The sequence below is a fragment of the Neltuma alba genome, unplaced genomic scaffold, assembly GCF_004799145.2.
Source record: "Neltuma alba isolate B1F8T4 unplaced genomic scaffold, ASM479914v2 tig00010875_pilon, whole genome shotgun sequence".
In the NCBI taxonomy this organism is placed as follows: Eukaryota; Viridiplantae; Streptophyta; class Magnoliopsida; order Fabales; family Fabaceae; genus Neltuma; species Neltuma alba.
In genome coordinates, this window is record NW_021635666.1 from 1,273,653 (window position 1) to 1,293,882 (window position 20,230).

A 20,230-nucleotide genomic window follows, 5' to 3' on the forward strand; every position below is an offset into this window, starting at 1 on the left:
GAGGTCCCCACCTAAGAGGAGGACCACTATGAAGGTGACCACATATACGACAAATGTTGTTTATTCATCTAGGATCTATTCTAATCTTCGGGACCATTTTGTCTCCAACTCACTTTTTTCCTTGGGCAACAAGAATCCATTTAAATTCAGTTTAACTAAATAATTAATTTTGATAAGATTGAATTGTATTATTGACATAATTATTCATGCTAATCCCCTTGTTTATTATGTATTCACTTTGAGTTTATTTTCATTTTAACTATAAAATTTCAATTTATTTTTCTATCATATTTATAATTTTTTCCCCAAACTTACTCTTGATTACATATGTTAAAATTTTTTTTATTAAAGCAATAGTTTGCAATACCAATTATTAAAAGAAACTAAAACATTTTTTTTATAAATAACTAATTTAATTAATTTTTTAATCTTTATAAATTAATTATTTAACTTTATATTGAAAATCGAATAGAGTATTTAAGTTAGATATTCAATTCAAATCAATCAAATTAACTAATAAAACCCTATGTCGGCTCACTGCCTTTGATGTTACCCGTAGAGGCAGAAGATCATGTGCGCGTCTTTATATACAAGAGTGGCCGTGTCTATGTGTAATTACACATGATATGACAAAAACAATTAAAAATTAAATCATGTATGATTTTTATATTAAAAAGATATTTTATTAAAATATAACAATACGTCTCGTGACTCAACTATTTAAAAAAAAAACTAAAAGTAATTATGTGTTTACGCATGAGGTTATTTTTTAATAAATGATAATATTTCCATCAAGTTCTTTATATTGTAGCTGGTAGAAGAAAAAGTTTTGCATATATATATATATATATATCAAGTTCTCCAACTATATATGGTTATATATTGTATTTTTAAAATATTATTATTTAATCATAAATTCACATATAAAAAACATGATATATGATCATATGTAATTGAAAAATTAACAAAATAAATATAAAAAATTTGATTTAAATATTTTTTAATAAAATATTAAGAAGCAGGTGCATGATTATAAAGTTCACTAGGCCCAAAAAAATCAACTTGCCCATTTGGTCCACAATTTAAATGGTTCTAAAAGTTTGATTTAAAATATAAGTTATTTAGAGAATATTTAATACTTGTTTATTAATTTTATCATTGTAATTAATATTTAAATATAACTCTTTATATTTTTCATTTTCCTTCATAATTTTATTTAATATAGGTAAAATTGAAAAAAAAATTCAACTTGAAATAAATCTAATAAGTTAGTTATATTCTTTTTAATATTGTTGGATTAGTTAAAATGATTTATAATGCGAATTAGAAGGAGTAAAATAAATAAAAATAAACTAAAATAGCAGTAATACACAAAGTCCAATGGAATCTTAGATCAGTATGTCATTAATGAGTTTTGTTAGTTTTGCTTTATTATTCCAAGAAGTCGTTGTCGTTTTGGGCTGACGGTTCACCGGAAAGAGCACAAAAAGATCCGGTGAGATTGAGACCTCATCTAGAAGCCCGTGACTAAAAGGCTAGGTTGACGTGGCACAATACCTCTCCAACGTTTTGTTGCACAGGGTCAATTCTTTTAATTTTAAAAAAGTATATTTTTAGGCCCCATAAACGTTAAAAAAAATTTTGATATGAAGATATTAAATGTTACTATCTCCTGTACTAATTAAAAAAACTAATTGATTAATTTGAGAAAATTAAAATTTTTTTTATTTATTTGTCATAAATATGTGTTGTTTTTCGAAAATGTCTTTATTAATCAAATGTATTGGCTAAAACTACTATTATTAGAAGGATTATCTTGGAAAAAAATATACAAATATTAGAAACAAAATGAATTGGAGTTTTATATTTAGAACTAAAATAAAAATTAAATAAGATTTTATATTAAGTACCGGAAGTAATATTAAAATATTCTTAAATGTTATCAACAAAAAGTTGGTCTAACATTATAAGACCCATTAAATCTCTTTAGGTTTTAATTTTGAATCTTAGAAGAGACACCTTTGCAGCAAAGGAGAAGCCAGGAACATCTGGATTAGTCGGATGGTAATATTAAATTTTTTTTAAAATATTAGTATATTAAATTTAATTTTTTAAACAACTATGATTGTTATAAAAAAATAATATTTAAGATTAATAATTTTAGGATAATAAACTAAAAATATATTTTTTAAAGTTAATGGATTAAATTAAAACTTTGTATAAAGATAAATGATCAAATATACACTTTTGCCAAAAAAATTTAATAAATCATATTAATTATGAGAAACGAATTATGATTTAGAAAAAATTAATTCTTCATTCTTTATCATTTTACTGGACTTTTAATGAGGTTTTTTATGGTTTCCTTAATTATCTCTGTTCCCGTACTACATCAATTAGAACTGACGTAATTGCTGACTAAAGGTTATGTAAATTACCATAAAATACAAAATAACAAGATAATGCAAAACAAAATTTATTTATTATCAACATAAAATAAAACATATTATGCCTATAATTCATTGAAATAAAATTGTGCCCATAATTTATTTATTATCAAAATGAAAAAAATGATATGTATTTTAATTTTATTTGGATCTAAATGTTTCTTTTACAAATTAACTAACTATGAAATATAAGAACCATCACTTATCTAAAGAGGATGGACCTAACTAAAGAGGGGGGAAAAAAGCTATCAGGAGTTAATTGAAAGTGAAAACCAGGTGAAATTGTACCAAAGAAAAAAAAAAAAAAAAGGAGGTGAAATTATAGATACTTGCATATTAATTTTTCCATAATTTATTTCTCAGACTCCATAATACAAGATCCACATCAGTTTATGTAATTATATATGAAGTGCAAATAACTGTATGAGATCTAAACAAACTTGCTCTATTTATTAACTTATATAAATAATGTAACATATTATCTACACACAAGTATATATTAATATATGTTATATTTATGGAAATAGATGCATTGTGTGGTGAGTCATCAACATTCGGAAAAATTTCATTTTATGTGTGCAAAGAAATTGGCCACAAATTTGACTGGAAAATCACTTGAAATATTTGTTTTTGGTTTGTTTTTTTATTATTAGTTTAAAAAAATATCACATATTTTTTTTAAAAAAATCTGGAAGAAACGTATTATTTAGTCTCATACATGCATGCTTGAATTTGGAAGTGACAACCCACAAAATCAGAAAATAATTTTGTTCAGTGATTTTTTTTTGGAAATAATTCTTTTGTGACACAATGTTGTTAACCATAATTGACAAAAAAAAAAAAGACTATCAACATTTAGAGTCCGCTCCAAAAATTTATCGAGTCAGTCAATCAATCAATTATGATTTTACTGTAGTTAAATTTGAAAACTAATTGAATAAAAACCAGTTTTTAAACCAATAAAAATATGAAAGTAAAAATTAAATTATTGTATTATAAATTGGTTATGTGTTAGTTTTTTTTACGAAGAAGTGATAACAATTATTTGTCAAATATTTTTAATTCATTTTAAATATTGATAGTGCGTATATATATCCTCTTGATCAAGCTTGATCCAAATATCAAAAGTTAGAGGGAAAAAAAGAGATTTTGTGATCTAATGATGTGAAAACTGTCATACAAGTTAAAAATCATGAGTTATTAGTACTAAGTTTTATAAATAAAAAAGGAATAATTATTTTTTCTGGGTATTCATAGATATTAGGGCCAATAGGAAATGCTTGAGCGGAAATAACATAACATTCTACTAGTAACATCTCAAAATGCAACATGACATCTTAATTTTTTTCAAATATAAATGAATTGTTTTCTTCCATCTTAAAAAAAAAAGAAAAAAAAAAAAATAAAATAGTGTGAAAATGAAACTAGCTTCTAGTTAAGAGGAATATAGACCAAGTGTGAAATGTCAAATAGGTCAACAAATAAACATATGATGATATGAATACTTGCTGAAACTTGCGACTTGGTGGGTCCAATGATGGCAAAGTGGCATACAGTTCAAACATGTGATTGGATGGTTCTTTGAAAGTTATCAAGTAAAACGCAAGAAGTGGGATAGAAATCAATGAATTGATGACACAATGATTGTGGACTTGGTGCGTGGTGGATCCAAGCTAGGAACTTAATCAAGTAGGGCATTGATTTTGTTTTCATTTTCCAGATATCATTTTACTAGATGTAACCTAGTTTGAGGAACTATTAGATACTAAGCAGGGGTATCTGTCCTAGCAAGAATTCAAACATTAATTCAGCACATTGTGAGAGATTTATCCCTTTCGTTGGGCTTGATTCTTGTTGGTAATCTTTTTTTTTTTGACTAGAAAAGTGAACACAGTTGATACATTGTTGAACACTAAATGTAGATACTTTTTCTTATAAAAATTCAAACATTGATTTATTACGTTGTGAAATATTAATCCCTTTTACTACACTCTAACCGGTGGTAACTTTGTTTTTGAATTTGATACAAAGGAGTGTTATTGCATAATGCATATTTCTTTAACCTGGCTCATTGGGTTTGGGCTACAGCGAATTTTCTTTTCGGCTGGGGTGGGTTTTGGATAGGGCAAGTTAAAAATACATGCTGCAGTGGTGTGTGCCTAGTATATAATTTTTCGTTGCTCACGTTTGCTTCAATTATCCATTTGATATGTGAAGCTTAAGCTTTATTAATCAAGACCATATACAGTTAGTCATTATGAAACATAAGAATTACGTGCGTCTGATTATGAAACTTTAGGGACTTGATAAATATTAACTTTTAGGGGCTAAATCTATAATTAAGACAAAGTCAGCGGACAAAAAGTTTCATTATCCTAAAAATATGCGTGCATGCTAGTCTTTCACACACACACATATATATATATATATATATATATATATTTTTGAGGAGGCCGTGTGAAATTTTGTTGTGTATAAATATTATTTGCACATGTTTCTCTAGTTCACAACTATAAAACAACTTTCATATTATAAAAGAATATGAGTTCAAATCCTGCTACCCAATTTGGATAAAGGATCAAAAGGAGATGACTATCCATTAAATGTTTTTATAGCTGGCTTACAAAGAATGTTTAATTTAGTAAGTATTTGGATTAACTTATTTTAAATGATTTTAGATTGTACAAAATAAATATATAAGAGAAATTTTATCTCATAAAGTGCAAAATAATTTAATTTAACTAACAAGATTGGTAACTAAGTGGATTATGCTTAAACCATAAATGGGCTTCCCAGTCTAATTTAATTCATCAAGGGCTGACTTCTCATTTGAAGAAAGGTGCAGATCTAGCTCCAACATTGTTCAGTTTTATCATTATCATTTGGGCAAAATCATTTCACAGACAATTTTTCCAATATCCTTTGACAATTTTTTTTTAAAAAAATAAACACGGCTATTATTATTATTATTATTTGTTATCAGTTAACTAGAACTAAAACATGCCTTTTTGACAATAATGCCCGACAGTTTTTAATTGTTTGTAATGACTTTTTAATAATTAAGTTATACTATGCAAACAGTTCTTAATATTCCATTACCAACTTAAAAATAAAAAGAAAAAATTATCCTCGTAATACAATTTAATACTAGTCTAGTAGTCTAGGACGACAAAACTCAAAATTTTCACATCATGAAAACTTCCCTTTAGAACCCATTAGTATAAAGAAATATTCCTAATTTCCAACTGATCTACATCTAACATTTTCTGCTACAATGAACCTCCTAGATATCAGATATCAATTTGACCTAAATATCTGCATCTAACTTTTCAAGCATGAAGAAGACATGCACACCATGAGATGAAGATCCATGCCAGGGTTGCCTCAATGAAAGTAATACCATCATTATCCAATAGCAAGGAAATACCAAAAAAGCTAAAAAAGGAGAGAGAGAACAAATCTTTCAGAATCTGCCAGATTCTGGTTCTGGGTATGCCAGAGATTTGAAGTCTCAGGATTTTGTATTCATTCTTTGGAGTCGTATTGGAACAGGCTTCACCAAGACAGAGACACTAATGTTACTCCAAACCTCTGGCTTCGTAGGAAGTTGAGATATTTTCTCCAAAATTGCCATGTCTTCAGACAGAACAGAACCAAACACAGTATATTGCTTCTTCCACTCATTGTGATTAGCTAGGCTGATGAAGAATTCGGGACCAGAATCAACCCATGCAACAGATCCCCTTTTTATTGGAGGACAGAATTCTTTGGGAATGTCTCTGAATACAGACCCTTGAGCTTCAAATGTTCCTTGAATTAGTGCAAAAGGAGGACCAAATAAAGCCTACACAAGCAATTAAATCCATAAGCATATCATGTGAAGGTCAAATAATCTGTAGCTCAGAGCTAAGCTGCATAATTATTAGGGAGAAATGCAAACACTTCTTTTGATTTGCAAACAATCCTTCCAACTTCGTAAACTGGAAAATACTTTACTCATCAATATTCCAGATTTAAGCACTTCGTTCATTTAGTCATTTCCCTGCTAACTCTGCTACCATCAAAGTGACCTTAAACACTGCCATTTGTTACATGGCAGACTCCTAGAATGTCTGGAAACAACTGAAAAACTCTGGTTGGCACCTCAAGTAACAGGGTCACTGGGAAACTATGCAGAAGGGTATAAATTTTGATAGCTGACAAATGAAGAGATATCTTCTGTTTTCCAAATTTGATTAGTGTTTATTAAAAGCTCTAAATTGAAGGAGAATATCTGCAGTTTGTCGCGGTGGAATGAAAGAGCAAGACAGTAAGCAATTTATCAAGGAACAGCCATAATATTTCTCCGTACTATAAAACAAAGGTAATGATAATTTCAGCTTATGGGCAATGTGATGAAGATGAAGCAGATGAAGATATGCAAGAAACCACTAATAAGAAGAGGAGGTCTTTGGCCTTTGTTTTTAATCTTTTAGCAAAGAAGCAGGAAGTCGAGCTACAAAATGTAGACGCTGATCATAAGAAGCTTGTACAACAGAGAGGAAAAATATAAAATATGCTTCCAGGAGAAATTAAAATATTTGAAGTCATTCGTCCATAGGACGATAGGATTAAGGCTTGATTACTGAGTAACATGAATACATCAATGAATGAAACAATTATTATAATAATAAGACATCTCACCTAGTAGGGCTTTAGTGTGAAGTCTCTAAATAGACTTTAAAGAAGATAACACAAATGAAAGAGAGAAAAAGTTGATTGATTGATAAAGGATTTTCTAGGTAGGACCTACTCTAATTTCTAAATAATTTTTCACACTAAAAGGGTTTGATTTTATTATAGCACCACCCTTCTTTCAATGGTCATAAAGAAAACGAGAGGATGGTATTTGGTATCCAGCAAGAGAAGTACAAACATTAGGTACTATGGGGGCAGAGGGAGAGGGAGGGAGATTTTCAGCCATGATTACCCATCAAACGATCAATTTTACAAAGAGATTGAACAGAAAGAATTAATAAAAAGCAAAGGCAGGAGACTTAGATGGAAGGAATAAAACAAGGGAGGAATTTTGTACTAAGAAGCACCGATATGAGTACTTGTATTGGATACGATAGAGCATGATATGACATTACAGTAATTTTCAAAATTTTAAGATATGAGTGTGGGGATATATGGTATCTTGAGTTTTAAACAATAATATAAAGATATTTGTAATAATCAACCAAAATATTATTTTCTTTTGTTTTTAAGTCATGTATGAATATCTTGATATAAAAATGCCAATACAAATGGCAGAATATGTGATATGAATCATGACGTACAATATGCATATTGTATTAGATACCTATCAGTATCAGGTACGGTTTGTTTACCTTTTTTTGCAAGTATTAGTCCTTCATAGATTTCGTATAATCATTAGTCATTAGTATAACACAAATTGATCCTTACATGTTTCTGGTGGTTTCCATCTGAGTGCCAAAATCTTCCTCGGCTTTCCGCACGATAAAAGTGGCATCCGGCACAATGTTTCAATGCCAACAGCTCAAGAAAGGAGGCAATGGACAGTGGAGAGCAATCAGGCAAAAGCTGCATACCGTGAAAGGATAAATTTAAAGACAACACACGTCATTCCAATTGTAAGGAAATAAAGGGAAAATTACGATAGAGTTGTCTTTACTTACCAGACACATAAAAGTGAAATTAGCAAGATACATGAAAGAGGAAAATCACTTTCTGCTGTCCAGGGCGTTGACCCCAAGTTTTCTTCTGTTTCAGGGAAAGATACAGAGCACATTGTATTACTTTAGGGTGGCTATGGGCTTAACCAAGGAAAGGCTTGTACTAGGGACTGTAAGGATCACTTTTTGGACTGTTAGTCGTTGGTTTCTCGGGAGAAGGCAGGACTTGTTTTGTCTTCAAAGTGTAGTGAGGAGAGGACTGGCCTCTCGAAAGCCAGGTTGGGGGTGGAGAGGACTGATCTTTCTACATTTTATCTTTCTGTATTGTACCTTCTGTGAAGATTCTGGGTTTTCTTGTATTGTAACTCTCTTTCACTTAACCGAGGGAAAGGAGTATTTTATGTAATATAAATCAATGTCAGTTTTCTACTATTCTGCTTTGGGCTCTATCAAACTACTTCTAAATTCTGCCTGAATTCACAAAGAAAATCAATGGAAACTGCTTGGAATTTAAAAGAACTTGAATATCAAAATGTTCCCCCTAACTGGTAGCAAGGATACAAATTTTGGCTTCTTCCTTTCATTACATCTCAAAGAACTATTGGAACCTTGGATTAACAGGAAACAGTATATCGGTAGACATTTACGTCATTAGTACACTGATCATGCATGACATTACACTGTATGTCACAGTGAAAGTCAAATACAATTTAATACTTAGACAATGTAAGGAGCATAAGTTCTTGAGAGAACCATACCCCAAGAGCTAGTCATTGGAATTGGAGAGCCCAAGACCTTATAAAGCCCTTCTTTTAAGGTAACTCTCCCAATGTAAAACTCATGACAATGCACTCCCTTAAGAGCTGACATCCCAGAGGTTCTACACTAAGGCACTTCACTTGGTGCTTGACTTAACCACCTGTCGGTTAGTCCCTTTAGTCAGAACATCCTATGGGTAGCCCTCTCTAGTTGGTCAACTCTCAATGAAAGCACTAATGTAATAAGTACAAGTCCTTGGGAGAACCCCATTCCAAATGCTAACTATTGGAGTTGGATAGCTGAAGGCTTTAAAAGGCCCTTCTTTCAAGGTAACCCTCCCAAAGTAGGACTCATGACAATGGGCTATCGAAGGCTTGGAAATTCTTATGTTCATGATTGTTTATGAAGCTCATGGGCAGCCAAATCTACTTTTGACTATGCACTCTTCAAGCAAGAAAAAGAAGCTAAACTATTCAGGGAAGAAACCATCAATGTTTAACTCTAATTTTCACCTTGAGGACAAGGTGAGGCTCTTAGAGGAAGGTAATTATAGAATTGCTTTTACTGGCCAGACCTATCAAAGGAAAATTAGCAAGATTCATGAAAGAGGAAAATCACTTTCTGCTGTCCAGGGCGTTGACTTCAAGTTTCCTTCTGCTTTGTGAAAAATACTGAGCATTAGAGTACCTTAGGCATGCCATGGGTCTGACCTCTAGAAAGCTTTGTATTGAAGATTGTGTGATATAATTTTTCGGCTAATATCTGTGGGTGTATCCTGGGAGGGGGAACTTGTTTTTGTATTCCGAGTGAACTGAGGAGAGCATTGGCCTCTCGAAGCCTAGGTTGGTGGTAGAGGAAGATCATCTTTCTTCACCATTTTTAGTTTCAGTTTGAGTGTTTTCTTTTGTTCCTACTGTTATAACTTCTTTCAATTCTTGGAGGAAGAATAGTGTGATTTAATCCAGATTCAGTATTGTTTCTTTTCTGTCTGGGCTCTATCAGACAAGCACAAATCCATATGTTTCTAGGGCAAATGTAGAAGAGAAGTTTACAACTCATTAAGAGAAATTCAGTATTTAGGAGAGTCTTGTAGGAGGACAAAATAATTACTTGTAGTGCATCAAAATTAAAGGGTACAAGTAACTGTCTGAGTCATATCAATATAAAGGTTTAGTACTCCATATTATATACGCAATATGATATTTTGTTTAGCCCTTTTTAATAGTTAAAATTAACTTCATCATTCATTTTAAATATGGGAGTGCCTGTGTATAGAAAAATGAAATTGGCATGATAGAATGTATGAGTCCATATTTCATATTTTAATAGAATTTATGTACTTTTGAAGCAAGTCTAGGAATATGCTTACATTAGATCAACTTAAGGAATAGCATACAGATATATATACATACATAGATATATATTAAAGTAGATGGTCATACAAAGCATACAGGGTAAAAAATATATAGGGCAAAAGTATGTAATGAATATACTTATATATATAAAATATTCGCATGGAAGGACTTACTCTTATACGAATATTTCCATATTGAGTTTCCAGACCAACAATCCCCTATCAGCAGAAAGATTTAACAGAAACATAAATAAATAGCCAATATGCATACAAATAAAAGCTTAACATTCATATACTGTTGTCATTATCCTACACATGAATGGCAAACAAAAGCATGTTGAAAATAGATTCTGAACATGTTATGTTGAAATTTCTAGACAGAGAGATAATATCCATGGCTGTCCAAATTTTATCCATTGAGATATAAAAAATGTTCAATGATTCATATGGTCCCTAAAGTTTTATCAAAACTTCTAAATAGATTCCTATAGCTTTAAAAGTTTGCAATTGAATCCATATGTCAATAAAACAAATTTAGTTGAGACCCTGTTGTTTCTGAGACATGATACCATCATGAAGAAACTGTGACAGAGCAAAGGGATGTATTTTTGGCTGAATGCTGTAAGTCGAATATGATATTATTCAGAATTAGTGAGAAACATTGCGACTATAAGCTAGTCTTCTAAAGTTTTAATTGTCACAGAGATAGCATCTCATATTTTATTATTGCTAGAAAATTCCAGAATCTACCAATACGTGAGATTTCTTACATCAGAATGACATCATAAGACAAATGTGATATCTGATTAACAATAAAATAGAAGCATATGAGATCAAAATAAAGGTATGAAATCAATGAATTTATAGAATTATCATCAAACTTGCCATAATTGTTCATATCTCAAAGTAGTATTATACAGTATATATTCAAGAAGAAAACTAGTAGATGTAGTGTTACATTCCTACCTCTCTGTTTCCAAAGACAAGCCCAGAAGTCCACATAACTAGATCACCTGAGTCTCGTCGTTCAGGACTTAAAACATCCTTCTGTCTTTTTAACCAACACTGCAACCAAAACAGAAGTGAAGTTCAGCCTAAAAGCAGGGATATTCTGATATTACATAAACATCAAACGACATCCATTATAAGTGCATATATTTACAAGAACTGTAATATTATCCCCAGCAAAGATACAAAGTGAAGATATAGAATTTTTAACAAAAAGTCAATATGCCATCCTACTAAAGAAAATAAGCATTACCACATTTAGCGTCTTTCAGATTTTTGGGATCATTGATTCATGATAGTGAGTAATTCTACAAGTGCATTATGTGGGAAAGATTGCATAAAAGGCACAATCTAGGTCTATGATCAGATTTGAAAAGTGTATGAAATTGCTCTGATCATATTATGAAATGCCAAGCTTTTGGTACTAAGTTAAATAGAAAATTGAAATAAAAATACAATTGATAATAGTGAGGCAATCTGTTAATTCAGTTCGGCAAGACATGGAGAAGTTGCAAGAGGAAAATAAAATTTTCTAACAGAATGTCCATGACAAAATTGGCATCAGCAATGGTTGAGAAAGACCTCTGCCTCACATGAAACGCAGAAATATAGCATGCTGCAGAAGTTAACCCAATTAAAGGTAACATTAGGCAAAGGAAAAATCACAAGTAGCTAGTGAAAACGCAAAAGTGCCATCAATTAATCAAAGAATAAACTTCCTATTGTCATAGGAACAAGAAGCAGATAAGCCCATGAAATTATAGTAGCACCAGTATGAGCAACAGATTCAAATTAGCATAAAACCCAGAACTTCCCATAATTTTCCCGCCATGATCAAATGTAGTAGAAAAACGAACAAAAATAGGAGCAATACCTCGCCAAATCTATGTCCACAGGCTTCTCTATCTCCACAAAATACCCAAGAATTACATATACGAGGCCCATCATCACCCCTACACATAGCTTTACAAGCATTGCAACAATCCCCCGAAGAATTAAACCTAAATTCTGTACCCCATTTAACAGCATCACCCCAGAGCTCCAAATGCTCAATTCCCCCACAACATTCCTCTTCTTTACTCCCCAAATCCTCTTCAATCCATTCTTGCTCTGAAGAATTTATTGTACTACTGGGTTTGAAGACCACGATAATGAAAAGGTATACCATTAAACAGGATATTGCGCCCATTAAGAAAAGGATCAGAAGAGCAAATCGACCAAAATCCGAGTCGGTTTGGCGACGAGCCATTTGGATCTAAGGAATTCTCAACTGATCCAGAAATTGTTCCGCGCAAGTCTTTTCCTTGGCTTATGAAATGAAAAGCCGGGGAGTCTGAATCAACAACATTTGAAGGTAGCATTGCCAAAGCAGAACGAGCTGCAAGTTTCTAACGACACGTTTTTCGTCCATGATCTTCGTCCCTTTCCTTCACCAGAAAGCAAGCGAATCCTTATTACGATTTGTTTTGATAGGCAAGTTCAGGCTTGATCTCCATAATTATTTTAGAAGTCTCATGAGCATAATAACGAAACCAAAACAGTAAAATCAATAAATTCATCTTATGCCTATTCTAAGTTCAATTCAAAATTAGATAAAGGATAATCCCAATAAAATCCTGCTAAAATATCTAAATTTAAATTTAAATAAAGACTTATACTTTTAATAATTTTTTAATTAAGCTATGAGATCTTATTAAAAATTTCTAAATATTTTTAAATAATTAGAATGTCTCTCATTAATTAAAAAGAAAATTTGATTATTTTATCCTTCCAAGTTGTCCCTCCTCTCTTATGATTATTTTTTGGGACTAAAAAACATATGGTTAATTTTACGGCATTTAGAATTTGTATATATAAACAAAACTTTCAAAAGTATTATAATAAAACATTTTAAATTACAACGTAAATAGCTTTGAGATAAATTTGTTTTATTTTCTGTTGGTAAATATTTATTTTAAAATTTTATAATTTTTAATTATAATAACTTCGTAATAAATATTTCTTGTAATTAAGATTTTTAAAATTTTAAAATAAATATTTACCAACAGAAAATAAAAAAAATTTATCTCAAGGCTATTTATGTTGTAATTTAAAATGTTTTTGAAACTTTTAGTGATACATACAAATTTTAAACACCGTAAAATTACTTGTGTTTTTTACTTTTACAAAGTAATCATAAGAGATGAGAGATTACTTGGAAGGGTAAAATAATTAATTTTTATTTTTAATTAAAGAGAGGTATTTTAGTTATTTGACAATATTCAAAAATTCTAAATTAGGCCTCATGGCCTCATTAGAAATTTGTTAAAAGTATAAATCTTAATTTTGATTTAAGTATTTTAATCATATTTTATTGGGATTCTCCCAGTCTCTCTTGGTCCCTTGGATGAATCTCCTCACCATAAAATAAAAAGGGAATTACAGTCAAATCCCACGGAAGAAAGATAATTACCAAAAGGTCTTAATAACAACCTCAATAGCCTATAATGACAAGTTCTATAGTAAGAATGACAACCTCTGAAACTTGTTTTTCAATTGTTTTCTTTACTTGGGACCTCATTGTAATTCTCCCTAAAATAAATAAATAAATAAAGGAAAAAAATTTAGGTCAAACTTTTTTGAACTACATCAAATTCTCAAATCAGGCTTTGCCATGTTCACTTAATATCATCAATTAATGTTAAACCCACATGAAAAACAAAGACTCATAGCCAAGTGTGATTGAAGAACTTGATATAATGTTTATAAGAAACTTAATTTAAGTATTATTCATAAATAAATACATTATGTTATATTTCTCTAGTTCTTAATGTAAAGCCAATTTAACTAATTTGATTAGATTAAAAAAATTAGGTACATTAGTCAATTATAAAAATTATGATATATTTTTTTAAAATACCATAATTATTTTTCTTAATATCTTCCATTCTTCTCATGCATTATGGACTGAACGATTATGACAAATGTGTATATATACAGAGGGTCAAAGTTCCCCGGGGAAGCATAGCGTTAGAATTCCACGTTTCATTTTATATGATACTTCCTTTGGTATAAGAACTTACTAACTAATTCACACAAATAAATGAAAACGGTTGAAAACATTAAATTTGGTACAGGGATTCTCCTATTGGACATAATCATATTTAAGATATTGTTATGCACTAAATATGGGCACATCCTTCTGTGAGAATTTGAACCTTAGTTTACTACGTTGTGAAAGATTAGTGTCTTCTATTAGACTCAACTCTTATTGATCTAGTCTTACAAACTTGCCTATTTATAAAAGCCAATTCAAATACTAATAAAAGCCCAATTGAAAATAAGTCATTTTATTTTAATTCCCAATCGAAACGGGCCCTGGGTTATAAAATCTCAACTCACATCAAGTTTTTATTATAGAGAAAAGTAATTAGCAGTCTCCAATCATACAACTATTTTTTGGAATCCAAGAATACTCCATTTGGTACACCAACTAGTCAGTTGTAAGTCGTTATTTCTGCATTATGTTAAAATGTGGCAGAAAACTTCATGATTCAAAGCCCTAATTGAGTTGGTTTGTGATCCCAATTAAACTAACACCCACCTATACATTAGGTTGGTGCACCACAAAAAAAAAAAAAAGGAAATGTGTAATGTTAATCAAACTTTCATTATTACTGTTTAAAGAGGATTGTACATAATCATTCAAAAGCCATTATTTAAACTGTGAAGCCTCCATCTGCGTATACAATCTGTCCAGTGATGTATGAAGCAGCAGGAAGGCAAAGAAAAGCAACTAGTGCTGAAATCTCTTTAGGCTCCCCCATGCGACTCATGGGAAGTTGAGACAATATGCTGTTTAATATTTTTGCATCATTTTCTTTCTGTACAAAAAATCAGAGATTATGTCTTTCTATAAAGGAAAAGAAAAGAACTAAAACAGAACAAAAGATACTTATGATTATGGTGAGTAGCTAGACATAGCAGTGGACAAGAAGCATTTATATGGACAAGTAAGATGAACACATTGATTATGAGAAACATGTGCATTGATGTGAACACATTGACAAATAAAACAATTAGGTTATGAGATGTTCCTTGATAATTTGTGTTTCTTATACAATTAATCTACAACACTTGAGAAAGACAATATTTTTTAGAATTAGTTGTTCATCATGCACTTTTGTTAGCTAAAGGGTGGCTCCCTTGATACATAGAAGTAAAATTAGTACTACATTTAGTTTTTAATATAAGAGCTGGATAGTAAAATTAATATTACATCTAGTTTTTAATATAAGAGTTGGATAATTAATTTGGAAAAATTAGAAAAATTAGTTAAGTTGATTATTTGTGACAAATGCATGTATACTTTCCCAAACCACCATATTTAATTATTTGTATTAAAACTATCCTTGGTAAAAATCTAATTCAATATGAATATTTTGGAAAAAAAGTATAAATTTAAAAAACAAAATGAATTGAGGTTTTATATTTAAGGTCAAATTTAATCCTCAAGCTAACTCATAATTAAGGACCGGAGGTAATAATATATTATGAACCTCCCATGCTAATTTCTCATTAGATATTATTTTACCATGGCTTTCCTAACTATAACCTAATTAAAAAATGTAAGCGATCTTTTTGGTATCGTTGAGTTTAGGTACTGAAGAGGAGACCGTTAACTAAACCAAAAAGAAATAAAATATGAATTTTTCATGAGACAATGCTAAACCATCGATGTCTTCTTCTTCTTCTTTTTTGCCCACTCTAAACCATCAATGTCAATACATTAAAAAAAAAATCATTACTCTTTCCGACGTGAAACCAATGGCGCCAAATCTCTTGGGGACTTTCAGAGAAGAGAACTTATGTCTACTTTCCTTTCTAGCTGATATCAATTCAGCCTCCCCATGAATTGTATGTATCATGACATTTTATATATATAGACTAGCGCCTTACATTGAGTAAGTGAGGAATAACTAACAACTAGAAGTGGGAATCAGGGCCAGCTCAGCCCTTCAGGATTGGCCTTTCAGGGCTGGCGAGCTTAAAAGGACCAGCTCTCCAGTGCTGAAATTTCAAAAATACCTCAATTTACTAGGCTCGACCTTTAACCTAACGGGCTCAGGGCCGACCCACCGTTCAAAAAAAATGCTATTTTTTATCAAAAAATAAAAATAAACCAATAAAATTGTTAATAAAAGACATAAATATGAATAAAATTAAGTCACAAATAAAAAATATTATCATATATAAATATTCATCAATATCCAAGAACATCTAAAACATTCATTAACAAGATAACAACATCCAAAAGTTTTATCTATAGTGCAATTGTGTAATAAATAAACACTATTATTAATCTTTTGAAACTTCATCATTACTATAATCAATTACTCTTCTTCATTAAGTATGCTTTTCTTTCGTAGCAAAAATATCAATTTTTTCTTCTTTATAGGAATTTTACTTTTAAATTTTGCAATCTAGCTATTATTTTATTTTAATGTGAGAAATATTATTGTTGAAACTCATGAATTTCTAATTCAAATTATAGAATCACAAGTTATATAAGTATAAAAATACTCTATTATCAAATATATATATATAGTTTAAAAATATCAACACATATAATATAAATCAAATCATTATTAAAATCCAAATTAACCTATTTTTTAAAAATTTAATTGAATAAATTATTGTCTAAAACTAAATAAATCAAATCATTCTGTAAAATTTAATTTTAAAATAATAATAATAACTGAATATTTGAAATATTATTAACAATGTAAAAAATTAAAAATATTAGAATTACATAAAAAAAATTTAAAAAACAAAAAAAAATTATAAAATGGCCTAAACGGGCTGGTTCTTTCAAGCCCTCGACCGTCCAGGACTTATTTCCCATTTGAGGGGAAAATTTTCAAACCCGGCCCTTATCATTTCAGAGCCTAAACGGGCTGGCCCGACGGACTCGGCCTATTTTCCCAGCTCTACTAACAACTAACTTTGCTCACTAACCAATATTCTAACAAAGACATATTTTAGAGCGTTCAATCTGTGAGTGGCAAATATCAATGGATTGTCATCTCTTCTGGTATTAAAGACTAATTTAGCCTATGATCAGATGTTTCATAGTGATTATTGAGCAAACCAAGGGAGCAATTCAAAGAAGAGTTTAAGGCAGGGAAATAAACAAATTATGTATTTTCAATATCTTAATTGGGAATAAAAGGGAGTTAGAGAAAAAAAAAAAAAGAATATTTGAGGCAGTCAAAGAATGTTTAGATAGCTAGCTAGGCTCATTAGGCTGTAAATCAGATTAGGCTACTTAGTCAATACAGAGAATTGTTGTGTTGACAAGTACAAGGCAAAGATATAGAAATTCAACTATGCAAAAAATTTTGGTCTTAAAAGAAGCAAAGTAAAATTTGCGATCAAATATAATTGGTCATGATTAATTGATTATGAGTATGATGAGATGCACTTGTAGATGTTGAATAGGGATTTTCACATAAACCTATGGTAACTTACCGTGACAGTTTCCAAAAGTGGGGTCATTATGGTTCCAGGTGCGACTGCATTTACACGAATATTATCCTTTGCCCATTCAAATGCCAGATTCCTTGTGATTTGATTAATAGCCCCTGTATCATATAGATATTTCATCAAGTACATTATTGCCCTTGACTCAATCAGGTGCTGAACTTATCATGCGCCATATTATAATCAAGGTTTATGGCTCATTAAAACAATAATTTGAAGCAAGGGTTAAAATCTTTAGGTCTCGTTTGGTACGAAGTATTGAAAATGAGAGATAGAAACTGGAATTGTAATTAAGAAAAATGACTAAAAAAGTGTGTAGCATGAAAAATTACTTGTTACATGGGATTGGACAAATCCATGGGGGCGGGATTAGGGAATTCCATCTCCTCTCATGATACTCTACAATCCCACATTTATGGGTTTATCCAATCCCATATAACAAGTAATCTCTCATGCTAAACACTTTTTTAATATATTTTCTTAGTCCCAATCCCAATCCATATCTTTTATTTCCAATGCTTCATATCAAACGGCATGTTAGCCTTCAAAATTTGATCCCATTTAAGTTTTGATCTCAAAAATCCTTAGACTAAAAAAAAAATGAAGTCAAATTTCAGTCAAATCAAAACAAGATTAAATTTCAGGGACTAAGATGGTGTTAACCCTTAAAGGAAAAATATGGTTTATGAGTTCAATAGGCTTTTTTATCCAAAATGTCAGTCTTTTGAGCTGGACTTTTCTTTTAAACTTGTGTTCTTATAATGGACTAACTATGTGTGGAGTCCATAGTTTGGTGTACCTTTGCTTGCTGCATAAACCACATGTTGAGGGAAAGCTTTGTAGCCTGCAATTGAGGAGATATTTACTATGGTACCATATCCTGAGGCTTTTAGAAGTGGGTGTGCTAGTTGGCTCAAATGGTAAGCAGACTCGAAATTAGTATCCATGATTGTTGACAAAACTTCAGCAGGACAATCTGTTGCATCCGTAAGTATATTTGTCCCAGCATTGTTTATCTAAATTAAAAGGGAAGAAAAGAAAACAAGGTATGAAACCTAAAGGGAAAATGGAGAGCAAAGGGAAAAGAAAGAACACAAAAGAAAAGGGAAAATTTCACAGCACCTTCACTTTAGCAACTTAACTTCCATTTGCCCCAAAAAAACTCTGAAAATTCATTGGACCTTTAAGGGCCAAAATAAAATAAAATATTGTGGGTGAAAAGAAATTGATGCTCTTGCTATTAAAAAAAGTCAACCATCATCAACCGTATGAGCTCCAGCCATTGATGGCCCCGCAAGCATCGACACTGGTAGTGTCCGGAGCTCCGACGGCCGGCGATGACTAGATTTTTTTAACTTAAAACAAACAGCAAGGACATCAATGTCTTTTTACCTGCAAAATTTAATTTTATTTTGGTCCTTAAAGCAAATGGAAATTATCTGCCTATAGAGAAATGTATGAAAGATTACAGTCATGCCATCATAAACCGTTTATACAGTGAGTGCGTGTGGAAAACAATGAATGAAAAGTAGACATGTAGAGGGAAACTTACCAGGATGTTGAGTTTGCCATGAAAGACAGAAGCAACAGTTTGCATTAGATTTTCACGTTGATCGCGAAATTGAACATCACAAACTGACCCACTTACACTAAATCCTCTGTTTTCCCACTCTTTAACACATTTATCAATATCTTCTTGGTTACGTGAACATATATGAACGATTGCTCCAAATTCTGCTAATTCCTCTGCTATGGCATACCTAATTAATTATATTAAAGATCGACAAAGATGAATCAGTATCAGTAAAGAACACTGACATGAGATAATTAAAAAAAAAAAAACCCGTTAGAATATAAAATTTTACAAAATATCCAGAGATTTCAAACAGTTTAAGGTGTTCATCTAGTCTTATCATTTCATGCCAGGATTGCTTCACTCTCCTGAACAGTTTTATACAAGACACAAGTGAGACCTCTTGAACTCATCAATTTAAACCAAAAAAGGGAAAAAGAAGAAGGAAGAAAGCAGATACGAGTTATAAAATGAAAAGAAGAGAAACAATAATCACAAACCCTATGCCTTTGGTTCCTCCAGTAACAAGAGCGGTCATTCCAGTAAGTGACCATCTTCTGTCTTTGAAGATAAGCTTCGCCTCATTTTCATTCATTTCTGCTGCTGTGATGATTCCATGCTTTATCCTCCTAATGTAATAACTATATATAACAACGAATTTGGATCCACATGCTTCTGTAGTTTTCTCAATCATATAATGAGGTGTCACGTGAGAGAGTCAGGGTTAGCAGGGAGCAGAACCACTTGCTCTGTTAGGATATATTAATATATACACAAGACTAAGAAATTACTACCTCTAATTCTAATTATAAAAACTAATTAATTAATTTAAAAAAATTAAAAAAATAAGTTAAGTTAATTATTTGTAATAAATATATGTTATTTTTTT

The 20,230-nt window shown here is 30.9% G+C and overlaps 1 protein-coding gene across 1 annotated transcript; it reads right to left on the reverse strand.

Annotated features, from left to right (window-relative positions):
- Window positions 1–420: 420 nt before the first annotated feature.
- Window positions 421–19,950, reverse strand: LOC114759609 (tropinone reductase homolog At5g06060-like). The gene is made up of 6 exons (XM_028948817.1): window positions 19,842–19,950; window positions 19,321–19,528; window positions 18,568–18,784; window positions 17,757–17,869; window positions 14,907–15,109; window positions 421–437 (listed from the first exon to the last, which is right to left on the reverse strand). Exons 1-5 carry the CDS (start codon window positions 19,934–19,936, stop codon window positions 14,945–14,947), a joined length of 798 nt encoding a protein of 265 aa, XP_028804650.1. The 5' UTR covers window positions 19,937–19,950; the 3' UTR covers window positions 421–437; window positions 14,907–14,944.
- Window positions 19,951–20,230: the final 280 nt, after the last annotated feature.

Excerpts from the sequence above, each read along its gene's own strand:
- LOC114759609 (XM_028948817.1), bottom strand. The coding sequence starts at position 19,936 with ATGAATGAAAATGAGGCGAAGCTTATCTTCAAAGACAGAAGATGGTCA. Across the intron at positions 18,785-19,320 it reads ATGGCAAACTCAACATCCTG|ATAAACAATGCTGGGACAAA; the intron begins GTAAGTTTCCCT and ends CTTTTAATTTAG. Across the intron at positions 15,110-17,756 it reads CACTTTTGGAAACTGTCACG|AAAGAAAATGATGCAAAAAT; the intron begins GTAAGTTACCAT and ends TTTTTTGTACAG.